Source organism: Salmo trutta, chromosome 4 (genome assembly GCF_901001165.1).
Source record: "Salmo trutta chromosome 4, fSalTru1.1, whole genome shotgun sequence".
Taxonomy (NCBI): domain Eukaryota; kingdom Metazoa; phylum Chordata; class Actinopteri; order Salmoniformes; family Salmonidae; genus Salmo; species Salmo trutta.
In genome coordinates this window covers 51,019,218-51,041,200 of record NC_042960.1, presented here as the reverse complement: position 1 = coordinate 51,041,200, position 21,983 = coordinate 51,019,218, and the positions used below count along the sequence as shown (strand labels likewise).

At 42.3% G+C, this 21,983-nt stretch overlaps 1 protein-coding gene across 4 annotated transcripts in view; it reads left to right on the top strand.

The window, feature by feature from the left end:
- The window catches only part of LOC115192544 (casein kinase I), a 53,795-nt gene that overhangs the window by 928 nt on the left and 30,884 nt on the right, over positions 1-21,983 (top strand). For all 4 annotated transcript variants that reach the window (XM_029751168.1, XM_029751167.1, XM_029751171.1 and 1 more), the window contains exon 2: positions 2,032-2,822. In XM_029751168.1, coding sequence (XP_029607028.1) covers positions 2,604-2,822 — 219 coding nt within the window. In that variant the 5' untranslated portion in view covers positions 2,032-2,603. The remainder of the gene's footprint in view (positions 1-2,031; positions 2,823-21,983) is intronic.

The window sequence follows — 21,983 nt, the reverse complement described above, 5'->3', positions numbered from 1 at the left end:
GCTAGCTGGATGCCTTTCCCACAGAACTTGACAGCAGGTGCCGCCCATAGAACCGCTAGCACGAAGAGGACGAGAAAGAGCTAAATTAGCGCGCTACAGCAGTAGCTTGATGTGAGGCCTTCTTTAGCCTGTGCCAGTTGCCTTCGTCGCAGAAGCTAGTTTTAGGTTGTCACTTTATGCTTACTTGTTAGCTAGCTAACTCATTACAGACGCTATCGTCTAGTTGGTCTGTGTCACTGTTATCTAGCTAACGACTCAACTGTCTGGATATAAATTGAGAATAGCAGGTTAGGCCAGTAGCTAGCTAGTTAACAAGCAACATTGCGTAAAAATTCGTCTAGCTAACATGCCCAGCATTCATTGTCTATTTTCCTTGTCAAATGCCTACCAAATGGTTCAATCACTATGTTGTCATTTGCAGCGATAATATTTATTTATAGCTAGCTAGTATCTATAGCTATATTGCTTGAAGGATAACTATATTGTAAACAAAGACAGTTGCTACTCATAACACCACATGTTGTTGGCAACTTGTCAGGTGAAAACTAAGGTGACAATATAATATTTGGTAACTGTTTGGTCATAACAGAGTGGTATTTAGTGACTAGTCGTTGTAGTATAATGTTATGTTTCTGTGGCTTCTCAATTTCTCCAAGTTGATTGGATAGAGACTCATCACCACTGACTCAAATAAAGTTATTTTTACTTTCAGATTGAAATTTGGTTTCCCAATTAAAACTAGCCACACTTGCTACCCCACTCCAAACAAAACTCCCTCTTTTTATTTTTTTTTTATCTGTGTTTACATGACTGAGATGGAAGAAGAATTTATTATATTCAGTACTCTCTATTTCATAATTTGTGGTGGTGGATATAAGTGAAGGGGTTTCCATTTCATTCATTGACCAGTGTTGTTACTATAAGTAGACAATGATTGAACACTTGCTTATTGTTTCACTCTTTGCACAGGTGAAGAAACACACACATTCAGACATTTAGCCTATTCTACACGTAGAATAAACTAGGCTAACTTAGACTACTACTGTAAGAAGCCTTCTGGGCATTGGGAAAGTTGTTTTACTTTTTCTTTACATCTAATACTTTTTCATAATTTGAATGATGATTAACATGGATATTATAGGTAAGCCATGTGGTTTCAGTTGAAGGAATTCAGTTGTACAGCTGACTAGGTATCCCCCTTTCCCCACCTCTATTTCAATGCATCTCCTTTACTCTATGATGTGAATCAGTTTCCCAAGCTACATGGATTAGGAGAGGCATTTTGGCAATCATTGATCAGTTTAAGTGCGTTGCCTGAGAAAAGAATAGCTGCCTGACAATATTGCTGGCATTACCTGCTCTCCACGAGTATCCACAACATCACAGGTCCCAAGGGGAGGAGAGGGAGGAAAGCTGGGCCTCAGGGTTATACAGAAACCTTCATTCATGCTATGAACTATTCAAATGCTACCAGTGAATACTGATATGATGATGAACTTGTACAAAGCTTAGGTTATGTAGCACACTACAGTTGAATTTGTCCATTCAAAAAGCCCTATGAATCGGTCACGGTTTAGCCTTTACAGCTAATAGGCAAGGACCACATTTTGTCCAAAGCCATGGCCCAATAGTGTGTTTAGATGCAGGTTTTTCGGGCATTCGAAGATGGTACAACATGGAAAGATGTGTTGTTCTCATCTTAAAACTCCATCTAGTATGTGATGTTTCCACCCGTATTGATTGTTTTATTAAATTCACTGCATGTGCTACTCTGAAAATGGATCCCATTTCTACTTCAGGCTGGAAATGTATGAAAGATGAGTAGCCTACTAACCTTTATAAGATCTTATCTCAGACTTGTTTGGAAATGTCATGCAGATTTCTCTAGTCTTTTAGGCTTATCATAAAAAAATACATGTAATTGATAACTGATCACGGCAAATGTGTTTTCAAAAGTATTTGTCAAGATGTTCTGTAATGGATTCAGTTACACCTAATGGCTAATTTAGTGTGTGTTTGCATGTCTTTCAGATATCCAACTAAACCGAACAGGACTACTGCAGTACCTCATCATTGTTGACACTGCCTCCACCATTGCCTCTTCTGCCGTGGCACTGGAACATGAAGAATGTCTGCTGTATTACCAAAGACTGACCAGAAGGAAGCAATGAGGGGCTTTGGGGGAAGTTGCCAAGCTGCGTCGTGGATCCAGTAGCTGGGATTCAGAGTGCTTGTTGTGTATGAGTGTGTGTTTGTGTGTGCGTGGGTGCATGCTAGCACAACCTGCCCCCTTCAGGCAGGGACATGCTACTCTGATATTGGAGTTGGAGAAACGGAGAAGAAAGGAGTTGACCTCCATAAACGAGGAGAAGAAAGAAGAGAAGAGTGCATGCAGTACAACATTGCCAGATATAAATACGGTGTGTTTTGGCTGCAGTTTAACCCAGTGGAAGTGGCTTTTAATACACTGCACATTTCTATACAACACCTTTCCTCTGTCTTTGTATTGCCTCCCTCCCCCCTAAGAGTCCTTGTTGTTTTGGCCCCTCTGTGATTTGCATGGCCGGGGAGTAATCGTGGAGAGGCCAGGGTATCACAAGCTTATGGATTTTGACAAGAAGGTGGGTAAGGGAGAGACGGAGGAAGGGAAAAATATGTCTAAGGCGGCTGGCAGCAGGACTGTCCGAGGTACAGGGACCAACTCTGGGGTTCTTATGGTTGGCCCAAACTTCCGCGTCGGAAAGAAAATCGGCTGTGGCAATTTTGGAGAGCTGCGGCTGGGGAAGAACCTCTACACCAACGAATATGTGGCCATCAAATTGGTAAGGCCAACATGCTTGACTAAACAGCATGGCTGTGATGTGTTTCTGTTTGGATGCACTCCTACATTAATCATCCTCACCACTATTTTTTGTAAATGATACTGTAGGTCAATATTTTGCCACACTCGCCCATTTAACATTTCTCTTCACTACAACAACCAATGGCAAACTGCACTAGTTTTCTTCTTTGTGACAAATGTTTTAGTATTACTGTTGTTTGGCCAAGGTAATTAAATCCAGTTTCCTAATAGCAGCAGAACACCCCATCCCTGATGACTTGGTGACCTTTAAGAGACAGGAAACATTTGAGTGCTGACAATGTTTCTTCCCCCAACAGGCAAATATTTACATATGTAGCTTGGACCCATGCACTGTTAATGAGTCAACCATGCTCAGTTTGTGTTATATTAAAAAGAAGGAAGAAGAATCAACTGCCCAGGTCATGATATACTGTACACGTCATGACCTGGGAAGTTGATTCTTCTTCCTTCTCTTTAATATAATACAAACTGAGCCACTAGATCTCCTTCAGGGAGCTAACAGAGTTGTTGCACAATATCACTATGTGAACAAGTCAACTACAGTACCATCCATCTCAAGGTGATGTGTACACATACGCACAAACACACAGCAGAGCTCGTGCCTTTTTTTTTTAGCTCAAAAGTGAAATAGAAACTCAAGAGGTTGCAAGTCAAGATTTTAGTTCTGAAGCACGCAGAGGGTTGGTCTGGGAAACCACATGAAACGGCAAGGCTTGTTTATTTTCAGATTGGTGAAGGGAGGCCCAGACAGAAACTGAGCTTCCTCTGCAACATACTTAAGTTTCTGTTTTCCTCCTCCAGTCATGTGTCAGTCCTACACAGAGGATCAGTGTAAGCTTGAATGTCACCATAAACACTGGTATCTGTATGTTTTATTGGGGTCATTTGAAGTTGCCAATTAGAAATCTCCTGGAGAAAGGCCTTGGTGTAACTCTGCACCCTACGAGGGAAGGTTGTCGTAGATAGCGTCTGAACGCTGCACTCGAGTGTGGGCTAGACGTCACCACCTACACAGCCACACTGGACCATGTATGATTATCTTTACATTGGATCTCCCGGGGAGGTCATGATCTCTGACTAGGCATATTGACGGGTTTGCTAACCTCATTGAAAGCAGAGGTTAGCGCTGAAATTTCATCTCTACTCCTGAAGTCCTCTGTTATGCTGCTTCTCCTCTGTCTGTGAGGCATCCCATCAGTTTGGGTATTTTTGGGGTATTCTGCATAATGTACAGTCATATCCAGCTCTGGCATTATTTCCGTAACATCACTGGATCTTTTGGCCCTGTTGCTCCTGGAGTATATTTTAAATGAACCAAAGAATTTGTTTCAATTGTAGTAGTTACTAGCTAACTACTCCCTCAACTCTTATAATTAGGGCAATGGCATGGTGCCCTGTCGATTTGATCTCATCAGCTAGCTAGCAACCTGGACCTGTTCAGCCAGGCAACACTTAAAGGCATTACTGGGCATCTTAACTAGGACCGACACAATTACCATATAACAGTGTTAGTGACAGTTCTGGATGAAGACCGTTAAGAACATTTAATAACCGTTCTTTTTTTCTTCTTCTTCTGTGGAACGAATAGCTGGCAGAAGACGGGACGGCCGGGCATTTGTGCCGTTGAATCCGTTTCTGCAATTAACATGGACTCTAAACAACGGGATAACTTTATTGCCCCTTGCTAGAAGAAACAAGGTCTTGCAGCAAACAATGAATAGAATGGGCTTGGAACCTTTAAACCCATTTTCTCACATCAGATAGCACGCGGCTGTCTTCACTGATCTGTCTGATAACAGTCATGGGATAGCTAAAAATGCGTTTGGTTACAATATGCTGTCCTAACATTTGAACATGTTACCAAGGTGACATCGTCCACTGAACCTCCTTTCATCCTCAAAACATGCGAGTTAAATCTTACCATAAACTGTAATATTGATGGTTTTTTTTTCCCATGAGCAATTCTTCACTACCTAATTCTACGCCTAGCTAAGTTGTTTTGTGGCGGTAGAATGAGAATCAGTATTTATGAAATTTGAAATGTGCACGAAAAGTAACTAGTTAGTGTCTGCCTGCTGGCTGAGCCAATCAATCCATATGAAATGCAAGGCAGGAACGCTAACATCGACAGTTCACACATTCAATGCTGAATACTCCCTCTAACTAGTTAGTGTAGTAAAATTCTAGCTAATGCACAAATTAGTTTTCATTAGTGATGGGGGGATCGATAGTTCCATATCGGGATATTATTTGACGATGCGTCGTGTTGACTATCGCAATGTTTTTGCGCTAGTTGGCTGTACCTGCACCCAAAACTCCAGTATTTTTACATCATAGCTTGTTCTCCATCTCCTTTTGTAAATAGGGAGCCAATTTGCTTTCAGCACTTTTATTTCCATGACTGATCAAAGCCATGAGGAAACAAGTTATCTCCTGTCCCTCTGCAGCAGACATATGGTGAGCAATATGTTTGGAATAAAGAATTGCAATAAAATCACATGATCCTATCGCCACCAAAGTATTGTGTTAATATCGTATCTTGAGGTCCCTGGAAATTCCCAGCCCTTGTTTTCATGATATCTTTACTGCCTTTATTAGTGTGCAGATTTCTAGCATTACAGCACTGCTTTTTGCGACATCGGGTTGGCCAAATGTTACAAAGTAGTGAGGCACAGTGCCAGCAGTCAGTGAGATACATGCGGATTTCTGAGTACAGTCCCCTAACTTTGGTGCCGTACAACTTAATCAACAAGCTAGTAGCTAGCTACCATATGGCCATTCAAACAAGCTTGTACTAGGCTGCTAGCTGTTGCAAGTTTGCTCAGCTGATCAAGCATGGTTTGCTTTGGTAGCCAATGCGTCATAGCCCACGAGAGAGGAGTAATTTTCAGAATTAGGAACTAGTGTTAGGCGGATGAGCAAAATCTACATTTTTAGAGATGTTCAACAAGACAGATCGGTTGAGGGATGAGTGTTGCATAGGAGTGACACCATCTGAAGTGAGACAACCCTGGCAATTTGACTGGTAAACTCGTGGGTTCACTCGCAATGGCTGCCTGGTATTGATGCAATCATTTCCATGTTAATGTAGAATGTTCATTCAAATGACGTTGGAATGTATTTTTTGTAATGTCAGTTGAATCAACATTTCAAAGCACATATTGATGTACACTTCCTGCTTTTACTCCCTGCTTTGCTCCAAGGAAAAATATACAGGTTAAGACAACGTTGTCACAAATCTGGTACCAGCACAGTCCCATTGTTGTGAAGAGTTATGGGATATTAGAATCCCTTGTTTTAAACTTTCATCTTCAACATAGCTTTGTTACTTTGAGTACACAAAATATTTTTTTTACTATTCGAACGGTTGGTTATTAAGCAGACCACTTAGTCATCCAAAATTCCATGCCCGTCCCAATGCCGCACTTGTGTGATTTAGGACTTCTAACCCCTTTTAAACATTACGTGAGCTACTGACTTCTGGGATGTACCATTTTGGATTAATCTATTTCTACTTTGTTGGTTGGTACCAATGTGATTTAACAGGGACTGAGCTAGAGCTATGTTTGTGAGACAAGGGCGGGGCCCGGGGCCAGGAGCTGCAAACACTTTAGTGTAGCTTTTGATTATGTGGACACCCCTTCAAATTAGTGGATTCAGTGACTTTCAACGTAGTACCATCATAGGATGCCACCTTTCCAACAAGTCAGTTTGTCAAATGTCTGCTCTGCTAGAGATGCCCTGGTCAACTGTAAGTTCTGTTATTGTGAAGTGGAAAGGTCTAGGAGCAACAACGGCTCGGCCACACAAGCTTACAGAACGGGACCGCCGAGTGCTGAGGCGCGTAATAATCATTTCATTGGTTGCAACACTCACTACCGAGTTCCAAACTGCCTCTGGAAGCAACGTCAGCATAAGAACTGTTTGTCAGGAGCTTCATGAAATGGGTTTCCATGGCCGAGCAGCCACGCACAAGCCTAAGATCACCATGCGCAATGCCAAGCGTCAGCTGGAGTGGTGTAAAGCTCGCCGCCATTGGACTCTGGAGCAGTAGCATGATGAATCACGCTTCACCATCTGGTAGTCCGACGGACAAATCTGGGTTTGGCGGATGCCAGGAGAACGCTACCTGCCTCAATTCATAGTGCCAACTAAAGTTTGGATGAGGAATAATGGTCTGGGGCTGTTTTTCATGGTCCAGTGAAGGGAAACTAACGCTACAGCATACAATGACGTGCTTCCAACTTTGTGGAAACATTTTTGGGGAAGGCCCTTTCCTGTTTCAGCATGACAATGCCCCTTTGTATAAAGTGAGGTCCATACAGATATGGTTTGTTGAGATCAGTGTGGAAGAACTTGACTGGCCTGCACAGAGCCCTGACCTCAACACCATCAAACACCTTTGGGATGAATTGGAACGCCAACTGCGAGCCAGGCCTAATCACCCAACGTCAGTACCCAACGTCATTAATGCTCTTGTGGATGCAAATACCCGCAGCGATGTTCCAACATCTAGTGGAAAGCCTTCCCAGAAGAGTGAAGGCTGTTACAGCAGCAAAGGGGGGACCAACTCGACAAGCAGGTGTCCACATAGTGTATCTTTGAAAAGCTGAGACTCCCACGAGCATGTATTATGTTTTGCTTTATGACACTCACAAGCTACACCAGTGGTTAGAAGGTAAGGGGTTCTACATAGATGAGCATAGGGAATCCCAGGACGTAGTGTCTATAATACTGTAAGGGGTTCTACATATAAGAGCATAGGGAATCCCAGGACGTAGTGTCTATAATACTGTAAGGGGTTCTACATATAAGAGCATAGGGAATCCCAGGACGTAGTGTCTATAATACTGTAAGGGGTTCTACATATAAGAGCATAGGGAATCCCAGGACGTAGTGTCTATAATACTGTAAGGGGTTCTACATATAAGAGCATAGGGAATCCCAGGACGTAGTGTCTATAATACTGTAAGGGGTTCTACATATAAGAGCATAGGGAATCCCAGGACGTAGTGTCTATAATACTGTAAGGGGTTCTACATATAAGAGCATAGGGAATCCCAGGACGTAGTGTCTATAATACTGTAAGGGGTTCTACATATAAGAGCATAGGGAATCCCAGGACGTAGTGTCTATAATACTGTAAGGGGTTCTACATATAAGAGCATAGGGAATCCCAGGACAGTGTCTATAATGTAATAAGCTCACATAGTTGTCACTGACTAGCTGGATATTACATTTCCCACTAAGCAAGCAATTTATGTACTGACAGCGTTCATCTAAATTCATTTTTTATCAGGTTTTTGCTTTGGCGGACCTTTATTTGTCAATAAAACTCATGAATGCAACTGTTTTATTTCATATTGTTTCTACTAGTAGCCCTGGTTGTCCTGAAAAGAAAATTGTAAAACACTTAATTGTGAGGCTAAATATAAGGGCTGGACATGCAGATAAATGAAAAGCAGATTTTTTATTTTTTTTTGCTGGAGTCTCGGGACTGATTAGGTTAACACTGCCAGGACTGATTAGGTTAACACTGCCAGGACTGATTAGGTTAACACTGCCAGGACTGATTAGGTTAACACTGCCAGGACTGATTAGGTTAACACTGCCAGGACTGATTAGGTTAACACTGCCAGGACTGATTAGGTTAACACTGTCAGGACTGATTAGGTTAACACTGTCAGGACTGATTAGGTTAACACTGCCAGGACTGATTAGGTTAACACTGTCAGGACTGATTAGGTTAACACTGTCAGGACTGATTAGGTTAACACTGTCAGGACTGATTAGGTTAACACTGCCAGGACTGATTAGGTTAACACTGCCAGGACTGATTAGGTTAACACAGCCAGGAATGTGTTGTTTTCTCCTGTGAAATGTAGGCTTTTATGTGCTGCTGGTTTGACTTGTGTCCTCTCCTCTGAGGCCCTGACCTCAGTTTGGGCATGAGTGGCGAGTGCTGCTTTAACTCTGCTGGCTGACCTCCAGTCTAGTGCAGCTGCCCACAGGTTTGTGCCTTCACCTCCCTGGTCACTCACTCAGGCAGGCCCTGGATACCCAGTGAATGTTACAGCCCAGTCTAATATGGTTCCTTTATTGTCAGGATTAATTCGCCTCTGTTCATTATGGACTGACAAGTGTCTTGTGTATTTTCTCTGCCTCGTACCAAGTTGCACGAGCAGGGTGCGTGCTATTGGGCGACGCCTGCACCTGGGACAAAGGTGAAGGCCAGTGTCACCCTTCCCAGACTTGTGAGAACAGAAAAATACGTATTAGTCACAGCCCTCTGTCAGAGTATCTGGAACTGCACTGCACGTTCATAGACGGAAGGAAAAAAAGCAGAGCGAAGAATTGCTGAGCGCTGAAAGGTCGTCTTTGTTAGCCAGCCTTGTCCACACACAGTGGTCTAGTCTTTAGTTCAGCTGTGCGCTCTCTCACACTGACAAACCCCTCAGTGATGGAAGCAGGAGCCCGCTCCTGTAAGTACACTGCAGGCTTACACTCTGGGGGGGGATCCCGAGCGTTAAAGAAACAAATCCTAACAGCTTTACAGTAATGGCAGCTCATAATTCCCATTCAAGCCATTTACTTGAAATATAGCCATGCCATTTTTCCTCTGCTCTCCCGTGGACTAGGGACCTGGCAGTCAAGGTCATCAATGCCCTGGTGCCCCCTCAATAACCCTGCCGTGGATGTAGAGATGAGGGACCCCTGCTCCCCGTCATGCGCACACACACTCATGCTTAGGGCGAGGACAGTACATTGAAATCGGGCCTCTATCCTTCTATAAGGAGGGGTAGTTGGTCTTTCATTTCTCTCCGTCATGTACAGTCATTTATTGACAGCTGGAGGTACGGTTGATGGTGGTTAAACGAACCACCTATGAGGCTTACACAGCATTGTGTTCTACTACACAGCATTGTGTTCTACTACACAGCATTGTGTTCTACTACACAGCATTGTGTTCTACTACACAGCATTGTGTTCTACTACACAGCATTGTGCAGTGTTGGAAAAAGTACTCAATTGTCATACTTGAGTAAAAGTAAATATACCTTAATAGAAAATTACTCAAGTGAAAGTCACCCTGAAATACTACTTGAGTAAAGGTCAAAGTATTTTGGTTTTAAATATACTTACCTAAAAGTAAATGGAATTGTAAAATGTAGTTAAGTATCAAAAGTAAAAGTATAAACCATTTCAAATTCCTTATGTAGCAAACCAGACAGCATAATTATTTTAGTTTTTTTACAGATAGCCAGGGGCACACTCCAACACTCAAACATAATTTACAAACAAAGTGTTTGTGTTTTGTGAGTCCGCCAGATCAGAGGCAGTAGGGATGACCAGGGATGTTCTCTTGATAAGTGTGTGTGTGTGTGTGTGTGTGTGTGTGTGACTTAGACCATTTTCCTGTCAAAATGCAACGAGTACTTTTATGTGTCAGGGAAAATGTATGGAGTAAAAAATATATTTTCTTTAGGAATGTAGTAGAGTAACAGCAAAAGTTGTCAAAAATATAAATAGTAAAGTACAGATACCCCCCCCCCAAAAAAAAAAACATAAGTAGTACTTTAAAGTATTTTTACTCAAGTACTTTACACCACTGGCATTGTGTTCTACTACTAGTGAGCTGGACCTGCTGTTGACTGATGGACAGCTTCTGTTTTCACTAGCAATAACTAGGGATGTAATCATTCACTGATACAAATTGGTCCCTGGTTCAATTGTTTAAGATATGAGTTCATTGGTCCATGGGACCCCAAACCAATCCAAATGTAGCATGCATCGGTCAGGAAATAGATTTCAACTTTACGAATCGCCGGTTCACTAATATTTGTTGTTCAAATGACTTTCTTTCTACCTTCTGAAAATACCTAATATTTTGTGATAACTGATTCCTCTCCTTCAGTGTCGAACTAAGCATGTAATTGTGTTGACAGTCATTGATCTACAAGTCATTTAGCCTAGTCAAACTGCACACTGACCAATGAGAGGTAGGCCTATTCCTGATCTTCCACATCTGCCTGTCACCTTCAGCATTCAAATACTCAATATTAGTTGAGTGACCACCAATATAATTTGCAAGGTGATTTTGATCAAATGCACTGTTAAATTGTTTTACCGGAGTAAAAGCAGCCCAAGCTACTGCCGGAGGCACCACTCATCTGGCTAGACATGCTGATCATGGCTTACATTACATTTTATTTTGATTGTTCAGGTTTACCATCAGTGACAGTTTTGGTAGTTTTCCTTAACTTTACAGGATAAAGCAGATAATTTCATAACGAGGACAGCGGGAGAAGGGAAGCTCACTCCCAAGTCAGTCAACTTCCAGACAGTCTAAACCATTAAATTATGAGATTGGATGAAATCCAAAGTTTTGCTCTATGTTCAAGTTTTGTCACATGTACAGTGAAATTCATTTTTTGCAAGCCCTCCCAACAATGCAGTAATCAATGCACTCTGTCAGAGCTAATTTTAAAGATATATATTATTAGGTCTAACACTTTTAATCTGCAAAAATGACAAACAGATCATTTTCCCTTATGGCTTAGCTCAGGTGCCTACATACAGAGAGTGCCAAAAGTATAGGGGTAGTGTAATTTTTTGATTTGGCTCTGTACCCCCAGCACTTTGGATTTGAAATGATACAATGACTGAGGTTAAAGTGCAGACGGTCGGCTTTAATTTGAGGGTATTTGAATCCATTTCAGGTGAACCGTTTTTAGAAATTACAGCATTTATACAGTCTCCCCATTTTAGGGGACCAAAAGTATTGGGACAAGTTCACTTGTTTTAAAGTAGTAAAAAGTGTAGTATTTGGTCCCATATTCCTTCTGTAGCATGCAACAATTACATCAAGCTTGTGACTCTACACATTTGTTGCATTTGCTGTTTGTTTTTGGTTGTTTCAGATTATTTTGTGCCCAATAGAAATGAATGGTAAAAAGTGTATCCAACAAATGTGCAGTCACAAGCTTGATGTAGTCATTGCGTGCTATGAATATGGGACCAAAAATACACAAGTGAATTTGTCCTAATACTTTTGGTCCCCAGAAATGGGGGGGGAGAGACTATGTACAAAAAGTCTTGTAATTTCGGAACTGTTCACCCGAAATGAATGGAAATACCCTCTATCATTTCAACTTCAAAGTGCTGGAGTACAGAGCCAAAACAACAAAATGTCACTGTTCCAATACCTTTGGAGCTCACTGTACTACACCATAGACGTGTACATCATTTACACACACACACACACACGTCTCACACACATACAAGCACACAAGTCCGCTCCGAGAGCCCAGCTCATGAGCTCCATCAGCAGCAGATTTTTTATGTAGAATGGAAAATGAATTTTTATGCAACAAATGTTAGTGCATCGAACCTAATCGCACAGACTCTTTCGTCTAATCCAACCGAATCACACTGAATCGTTTCAAACTAAAGCGTATTGTTCCTGTATCGTATCGGAGCCCATGTATTGAATCGTCTTCAAAGGGAAAGATGCACATCCCCTAGTAATAACTCACTGCTGTTGGAGAGTGTTACAGATGTGGGATCTTAATTTGATCACCCTGTTGCAGGAGAACTTTCCTTCAATGCAGGACATTTGAGGTTTTAAAAGGCTTCTGAAGTTTTGTAATTACATTTGACTTGATTTTACCTTATGAAAAATGTGTCAAACCCTACAAAAATGTCAATTTATTATCCACATAATTCACATATCCTGTTGCAGGATTATTTTCCTGCTGTAGCAAACTGGCTGAAATGTAAGATCCTACATCTGTAAGTGAAATACACTTCCATGGAGACTATACAAGTCCCCACTGCTGAATGACTGATATTGGAATGACCTTGTAGTGCTCATTACTACTTAGTGGATATGATATGTAGCTATGTGAAAACAGATGTTTTTGTGAAAACAGTTGTTTGACACAGAGGACATGCTGTGGCATGTGAAGAGACAGAATTGTGGTCACCCATAACAAGGAAACCAGAGTTGCAGTATCCTATTCCACATTTTACTGTATCACTCTTTTTGCAGCTTGTGGTGATGGTTGAAGTGTGTTAAAGTACAATCGCTTGATCAGCATGCCAACCAAGTAACCCTGTGATGTAAAAAGTCTGCTGTTAGTGTACAGGCTACTGGCTTAATTAACCGATATGACATTTTTGGCCAATAACCTTATCTGATATTTTCCTTGCCAAGAAAATATACTGATATTCAACATTTTAGCAGCCTTTTAAGCATTCTACTACAGTTAACACACACACACACATGGATGCAGCATCTCAGTGCGAGGCGTTACTACAATCCCTGGTTCGAATCCAGGCTGTATCACATCCGGCTGTGATTGGGAGCCCCATAGGGCGGAGCACAATTGGCCCAGCGTCGCCCGGGGTAGGCCGTCATTGTAAATTTATTTATTTAACCTTTATTTAACCAGGTAGGCAAGTTGAGAACAAGTTCTCATTTACAATTGCAACCTGTCCAAGATAAAGCAAAGCAGTTTGACACATACAACAACACAGAGTTACACATGGAGGAAAACAAACATACAGTCAATAATATAGTAGAAAAATAAGTCTATATATAAAGTGAGCAAATGAGGTCAGATAAGGGAGGTAAAGGCAAAAAAGTCCATGGTGGCAAAGTAAATACAATATAGCAAGTAAAACACTGGAATAGTAGGTTTGCAGTGGAAGAAAGTGCAAAGTAGAAATAGAAATAATGGGGTGCAAAGGAGCAAAATAAATAAATACAGTAGGGGAAGAGGTAGTTGTTTGGGCTAAATTATAGATGGGCTATGTACAGGTGCAGTAATCTGTGAGCTGCTCTGACAGCTGGTGCTTAAAGCTAGTAAGGGAGCTAAGTGTTTCCAGTTTGAGATTTTTGTAGTTCGTTCCAGTCATTGGCAGCAGAGAACTGGAAGGAGAGGCGGCCGAAGGAGGAATTGGCTTTGGGGGTGACCAGAGAGATATACCTGCTGGAGCGCGTGCTACAGGTGGGTGCTGCTTTGGGGACCAGTGAACTGAGATAAGGGGGAACTTTACCTAGCAGGGTCTTGTAGATGACCTGGAGCCAGTGGGTTTGGCGACGAGTATGAAGCGAGGGCCAGCCAACGAGAGCGTACAGGTCGCAGTGGTGGGTAGTATATGGGGCTTTGGTGACAAAACGGATGGCACTGTGATAGACTGCATCCAATTTATTGAGTAGGGTATTGGAGGCTATTTTGTAAATGACATCGCTGAAGTCGAGGATCGGTAGGAGGGTCAGTTTTACGAGGGTATGTTTGGCAGCATGAGTGAAAGATGCTTTGTTGCGAAATATGAAGCCAATTCTAGATTTAACTTTGGATTGGAGATGTTTGATGTGAGTCTGGAAGGAGAGCTTACAGTCTAAACCAGACACCTAGAATATGTGGACAACTACAAATACTTAAGTCAGAACCGTCCAGAGTAGTGATGCTGGACGGGCGGGCAGGTGCAGACAGCAATCGGTTGAAAAGCATGCATTTAGTTTTACTTGTATTTAAGAGCAGTTGGAGGCCACAGAAGGAGAGTTGTATGGCATAGAAGCTCGTCTGGAGGGTAGTTAACACAGTGTCCAAAGAAGGGCCAGAAGTATACAGAATGGTGTCGTCTGCGTAGAGGTGGATCACCAGCAGCAAGAGCGACACCCATGACCAGCTCTGAAACCAGATTGCATAGTGGAGAAGGTGCGGTGGGATTTGAAATGGTCGGTTATCTGTTTGTTGACTTGGCTTTCAAAGACTTTAGAAAGGCAGGGTAGGATAGATATAGGTCTGTAGCAGTTTGGGTCAAGAGTGTTCCCCCCCTTTGAATTGGGGGATGACCTCAGCTGCTTTCCAGTCTTTGGGAATCTCAGATGACACGAAAGAGAGGTTGAACAGGCTAGTAATAGGGGTTGCAACAATTACCGGCAGATCATTTTAGAAAGAAAGGGTTTGTCTCACCCGACTGATTTGTAGGGGTCCAGATTTTGCAGCTCTTTCAGAACATCAGCTGACTGGATTTGGGAGAAGGAGAAATGGGGATGGCTTGGGCGAGTTGCTGTGGGGGGTGCAGTGCTGTTGACCGGGGTAGGGGTAGCCAGGTGGAAAGTGTGGCCAGCCGTAGAAAAATGCTTATTGAAATTCTCAATTATAGTGGATTTGTCGGTGGTGACAGAGTTTCCTATTCTCAGTGCAGTGGGCAGCTGGGAGGAGGTGCTCTTATTCTCCAAGGACTTTACATTGTCCCAGAACTTTTTTGAGTTTGTGTTGCAGGAAGTAAATTTCTGCTTGAAAAAGCTAGCCTTTGCTTTTCTGCCTGTGTATATTGGTTTCTAACTTCCCTGAAAAGTTGCATATCACGGGGGCTGTTCGATGCTAATGCAGAACGCCACAGGATGTTTTTGTGTTGGTTAAGGGCAGTCAGGTCTGGAGAGAACCAAGGGCTATATCTGTTCCTGGTTCTAAATTTCTTGAATGGGGCATGCTTATTTAAGATGGTGAGGAAGGCATTTAAAAAAAATAACCAGGCATCCTCTACTGAAGGGATGATGTCAATATCCTTCCAGGATACCTGGGCTAGGTTGATTTAGAAAGGCCTGCTCGCTGAAGTGTTTCAGGGAGCGTTTGACTATGATGAGTGGAGGTCGTTTGACCGCTGACCCATTACGGATGCAGGCAATGATGCAGTGATCGCTGAGATCTTGGTTGAAAACCGCAGCGATGTATTTATAGGGCAAGTTGGTTAGGATGATATCTATGAGGGTGCCCGTGTTTACGGCTTTCGGATGGTACCTGGTAGGTTCATTGATAATTTGTGTGAGATTGAGGGCATCAAGCTTAGATTGTAGGATGGCTGGGGTGTTAAGCATGTCCCAGTTTAGGTCACCTAGCAGCACGATCTCTGAAGATAGATGGGGGTAGTCAGTTCACATATGGTGTCCAGAGCACAGTTTGGGGCAGAGGGTGGTCTATAGCAGGAGCCAACTGTGAGAGACTTGTTTTTAGAGAGGTGGATTTTTAAAAGTAGAAGTTCAAATTGTTTGGGTACAAACCTGGATAGTAGGACAGAACTATGCAGGCTATCTCTGCAGTAGATTGCAACACCACCCCCTTTGGCAGTTCTATCTTGTCTGAAAATGTAGTTAGGGATGGAGATTTCAGAGTTTTTGGTGGTCTTCCTAAGCCAGGATTCAGACACGGCTAGGATATCCGGGTTGGCAGAGTGTGCTAAACAGTGAATAAAACAAACTTAGGGAGGAGGCTTCTAATGTTAACATGCATGAAACCAAGGCTTTTACGGTTACAGAAGTCATCAAAAGAGAGCGCCTGGGGAATAGGAGTGGAGCTAGGCGCTGTAGGGCCTTGATTAACCTCTACATCGCCAGAGGAACAGAGGAGGAGTAGGATAAGGGTACGGCTAAAAGCTATGAGAATTGGTCATCTAGGACATCCAGAACAGAGAGTAAAAGGAGCAGGTTTCTGGGGGTGATAAAATAGCTTCAAGGTATAATGTACAGACAAAGGTATGGTAGGATGTGAATACAGTGGAGGTAAACCTAGGCATTGAGTGATGAGAGATATTGTCTCTAGAAACATCATTGAAACAAGGTGATGTCATCGCATGTGTTGGTGGTGGAACTGAGAGGTTGGATAAGGTATAATGAGCAGGGCTAGAGGCTCTACAGTGAAATAAGCCAATAAACACTAACTGGAACAGCAATGGACAAGGCATATTGACATTAAGGAGAGGCATGCTTAGCCAAGTGATCAAAAGGGTCCAGTGAGTAGTGAGGTTGGTTGCGGTCACGGCGATTCAGACCGCTAGCCGGGCCATGGGTAGCAAGTTGGCAGAAGATGGGCTGTTGTTAGCCACCTTGTGCGTTTCCGTCGCTAGATTAGTGGGGTTCCGTGTGGTAGAGGGGACCAATCCAATTGGCAAAATAGTTAGTTATAGTGGCCCAAGAAAATTGGCCGATAGACCTATTCAGATAGCAGCCGATAAGACAGCTAACGATTAGCTGGTCGCAGATGGGCGTTCAGGTTACGTCGCGACGGAGGGGCCAGTTGGATAACTCCCTCGGGCAGATAACGTCGGTAGTCCAGTCATGAAGGCCCGATGGGGCTCCACATCGGCAGTAAAACGGGTCCGGATAGGTGATTGTAGCCCAGGAGTGGCTGATGGAACTCTTCAGCTGATTAGCTGCTGAATAATTGATATTAGCTCCGGGGTCGACGTTAGCCAATAGTCACTCGGATAGCAGCTAGCTAGCTGCAAGATCCAGGTGTAAATGTCCAGAGCTTGCGGTACAAATCCGGGGATATGGAGAGAAAATAGGTCCGGTATGCTCTGGTCTGAGTCGCGTTGTACAAAACTGGTGATAGCTTTTCGAGCTAAGGGATAGCTGATGACCGCCAACCGTAGTTAGCTTGAATTCTAACGTTAGCTAGTGAACTGGCTAACTTCTGGCTAGCTTCTGTTGTGGATTTCAGATTTGAGGTAAATAATACTATTTATTTTTAAATTGGTGAGGCGGGTTGCAGGAGAGTGTTTTGAAGTTGGGTTTTTAGAAAAAATATATATAAAAAGATATGCGAAGAAAAGGTGTGTGTGTGTGTGTGTGTGTGTGTGTGTGTGTGTGTGTGTGTACGTACACACACACACACACACACACACACACACACACACACACACACACACACACGTGTGTATATATGGGACAAGACAAGGACAAAGGATGTCTGACTGCTATGCCATCTTGGATGATCATCGTAAATAAGAATTTGTTCTTAATTGACTTGCCTAGTTAAATAAAGGTTACACACACACTGACCAAAAAGTTATTTTGTTGGCATTTACGTATGTCTCCATGACCAGTAAAACATAATCGAAACCTATTTCTTTCACTTACTTGCTGTGCTGTTTCGTTGTTCATTTGTTCAGTCGTTTCATTCTCAACCAGGATTTCTTATGCTATGGAACGCCGTTTGGGTCTTTGCGTGTCAAATAACACTATTTGATGTGCCAAATAAGCTTGTTGACCAATCAGGACTTGAATATGACTGCACATCACATTATAATTTAACACGTTCATACATTTTTTTACGTAGTTATTACACTCACTCGTATTTGATGTGTCATAACGATTCATCGATATGTATGCTATGATGCTGGTAAAGTTGTCTTGCGCACCTACGGTGCTGGTCATAGGATTCCTAAATCATTGCTAAGAATAATGAAAATGACTGCAGTTTTTACTGGTCTTTGTTTTCAGGCTGGTTGTATTGGTGCTAGCTAGGTACCAAGCTAAAGCTAGCTAGCTAGCTACCCCAGAAGTTGCGGTTTAACAAATAATGCTTTATTACCACACAGTATTGTAAACACATCATTCATGGCCGGTGTTTGCTTGTTTGCAGACTTTTTTGTACAGCTTTGACAGTGCTACTGATAGTAGTGGTAGCGCTTGGCTTGCACGTGCAAATTCAGAACATACAACATTCTATAATAGAACTGTTATTTGACGCGTCAAATAGTGTTGTTGGATGTATCTTTTATGACACGCAAAGACCCAAACGGCGTTCCATAGTATGTCATGAAGCTAATAGCAGTGACACTATTACTGTGTAACTCCGGTAGGGCAACGTGTACCGGTGCTCGACCAGTTGGTGAAAGCCAACATCACCCATGACAGAGAACGGTTGATTGTCAAGGGCAATGAATTCCATTATCTTGGCGTTTAATGTATTTTGTCTTTGAGTTGTCTCGCTGAAATATTCTTACTCTTTCAAATAGAGGTCGACCGATTATGATTTTTCAACACCGATACCGATTATTGGAGGACCAAAAAAGCATAACTGATTTAATCGGCCTATTTTTTTTATTTATTTGTTATAATGACAATTACAATACTGAATGAACACTTATTTTAACTTAATATAATACATCAATAAAATCAATTTAGCCTCAAATAAATAATGAAACATGTTTAATTTGGTTTAAATATTGCAAAAAAAAGTGTTGGAGAAGAAAGTAAAAGTGCAATATGTGCCATGTAAGAAAGCTAACGTTTAAGTTCCTTGCTCAGAACATGAGAACATATGAAAGCTGGTGGTTCCTTTTAACATGAGTCTTCAATATTCCCAGGTAAGAAGTTTTAGGTTGTAGTTATTATAGGAATTATAGGACTATTTCTCTCTCTACGATTTGTATTTCATATACCTTTGACTATTGGATGTTCTTATAGGCACTTTAGTATTGCCAGTGTAACAATATAGCTTCTGTCCCTCCCCTCGCTCCTACCTGGGCTCGAACCAGGAACACATCGACAACAGCCACCCTCGAAGCAGCGTTACCCATGCAGAGCAAGGGGAACAACTACTCCAAGTCTCAGAGCGAGTGACGTTTGAAACGCTATTAGCGCGCTAACTAGCTAGCCATTTCACATTGGTTACACCAGCCTAATCTTGGGAGTTGATAGGCTTGAAGTCATAAACAGCGCAATGCTTGAAGCACAGCGAAGAGCTGCTGGCAAAACGCACAAAAGTGCTGTTTGAATGAATGCTTACGAGCCTGCTGCTGCCTACTACCGCTCAGTCAGACCGCTCTATCAAATCCTAGACTTAATTATAATATAATAAACACACAGAAATACGTGCCTTAGGTCATTAATATGGTCGAATCCGGAAACTATCATCTCGAAAACAAAAAGTTTTTCCTTTCAGTGAAATACGGAACCGTTCTGTATTTTATCTAAATCGGGTACGTTTTTTATCCGGCCGTGAAAATACTGCCCCCTATCCTAAACAGGCTAACAGGTGGCATCCCTAAGTCTAAATATTCCTGTTACATTGCACAACCTTCAATGTTATGTCATAATTACGTAAAATTCTGGCAAATAGGTTCGCAACGAGCCAGGCGCCCAAACTTGCATATACCCTGACTCTGCGTGCAATGAACGCAAGAGAAGTGACACAATTTCACCTGGTTAATATTGCCTGCTAACCTGGATTTATTTTAGCTAAATATGCAGGTTTAAAAATATATACTTCTGTGTATTGATTTTAAGAAAGGCATTGATGTTTATGGTTAGGTACACGTTGGAGCAACGTGTACCTAAGCGATTATATGCAACGCAGGACAGGCTAGATAAACTAGTAATATCATCAACCATGTGTAGTTAACTAGTGATTATGATTGATTGATTGTTTTTTATAAGATAAGTTTAATGCTTGCTAGCAACTTACCTTGGCTTCTTACTGCATTTGCGTAACAGAAAGGCTCCTCATGGAGTGCAATGTAAAGCTGGTGGTTAGAGCGTTGGACTAGTTAACCGTAAGGTTGCAAGATTGAATCCCCGAACTGACAAGGTAAAAATCTGTCGTTCTGCCCCTGAACAAGGCAGTTAACCCAGCGTTCGTAGACCGTCATTGAAAATAATGTGTTCTTAACTGACTTGCCTAGTTAAATAAAGGTGTTACATTTTTGGGGGGTAAAAATCGGCGTCCAAAAATACCGATTTCCGATTGTTATGAAAACTTGTAATCGGCCCTAATTAATCGGCCATTCCGATTAATCGGTCGACCTCTACTTTCAAATGACTGCTTGACTTGTTGACTGTTCGATCCACACAGTAGACATTGTGGGCTAAGTTAGGAAGGCTGTGTTGCACATGTAGCGCAAAATTTTACATAGCGTCATTACGTCATGTACCTACGTTTATATAGGTATGCATGTCAGCTTTGACATCGGTTTTGCACATCGGCGTTAAACTAGACATCGGGCCGATACCGATGTTGGCATTTTAAGCTAATATCGTCCGATTCCGATATGTTCACCAATATATTGTGCATCCCTACTAGAAAGTATTTGTTATGAACTATAAAACCCAGTGCTATGATGTGGGGAGAGAGCTGTGTCGTAGCAGGGGGACTGGGTGCAGCAGTAGTAGTAGTCGTCCCATTAGCTATGGAGGTCCACTCCTCTATCTCATGTCATAGCGGAGCTGCCTGAGTAACTGGTACCAGTGTTCTGTGTCTCATCAGCTGTCGCAGACATGTTTGAAGTGCTGCTATCACGTGGGGGCAGCTGCTGGCTCCATCTGGGTCCTGAAACCTGATCTGAAACAGGAGAAGGGCTGGTCACAGGCCAGCTGTTGCTCTCTTGCCTCTTCCACACCTCTGGCCATAAAGGCTGATGGACCCGCCCCTTGCACCCTGTTTACTATTTTAGCGTCACTCATTTCCTTATGCAGGTTTGGCCAAAGTGACGATAGCTGGGCTTCTGCGCTGTTTGACTGTTCAGTCTGCTCTCTGAATGAGATAAATATCATATTCCCATTTGTATGGTTTAATATTTAACTGTAGGTTATAATCAGGGATGCCCACTTCTCTGAACTCTGCACTACGTACAGTGCCAGCACAGGGATTTTTTTCTGCCATTGAAATCCTTTTCTGGCCAACACTAACTAGACCTCTAGTTAGTGTTTGTCAGAACATTCAAATCAAATCAAATGTATTTATATAGCCCTTCGTATATCAGCTGAAATCTCAAAGTGCTGTACAGAAACCCAGCCTAAAACCCCAAACAGCGAGCAGTGCATGTGAAAGAAGCACATTGGGGGTGGTGAGCTTCCATTTTACTATGTAAAGCGCTTTGGGTGTCTAGAGAAGCGCTATATAAGTCAAATTAATTTATGATTATATATTTTTAAATATAATCTTTGAGGACTAACAGTCACCAAAATTTAAGCTAGACAGTCAGGGTGAATTGAAAATTCCAAAAACAATGAATTTGGCAGTATTGACTTTATGTTCGAGCAGAATAACAACATTAGCCATGTCAAAATGCATGTCATTGCAGAAAATTAGCTTTAAAGCGGCAATATTTTCTCTCTGCTTCATGACAGAATAAGTAGAATCGCTGGAAATGTTCTTTAAACTGTGAAATGTCTCTCTGCTCCATAGAGGAATGTGTAGAATTGCAGGAAATTGGCTTAAAAATGCTAAGATTTCTCTTCACCGCCAAGATGCGGAGGCCTCTAAAATGTTCTCCCAAATACAGCTGCGCCAACAAGCCGACCACTCCCATTGCCACACCCAAC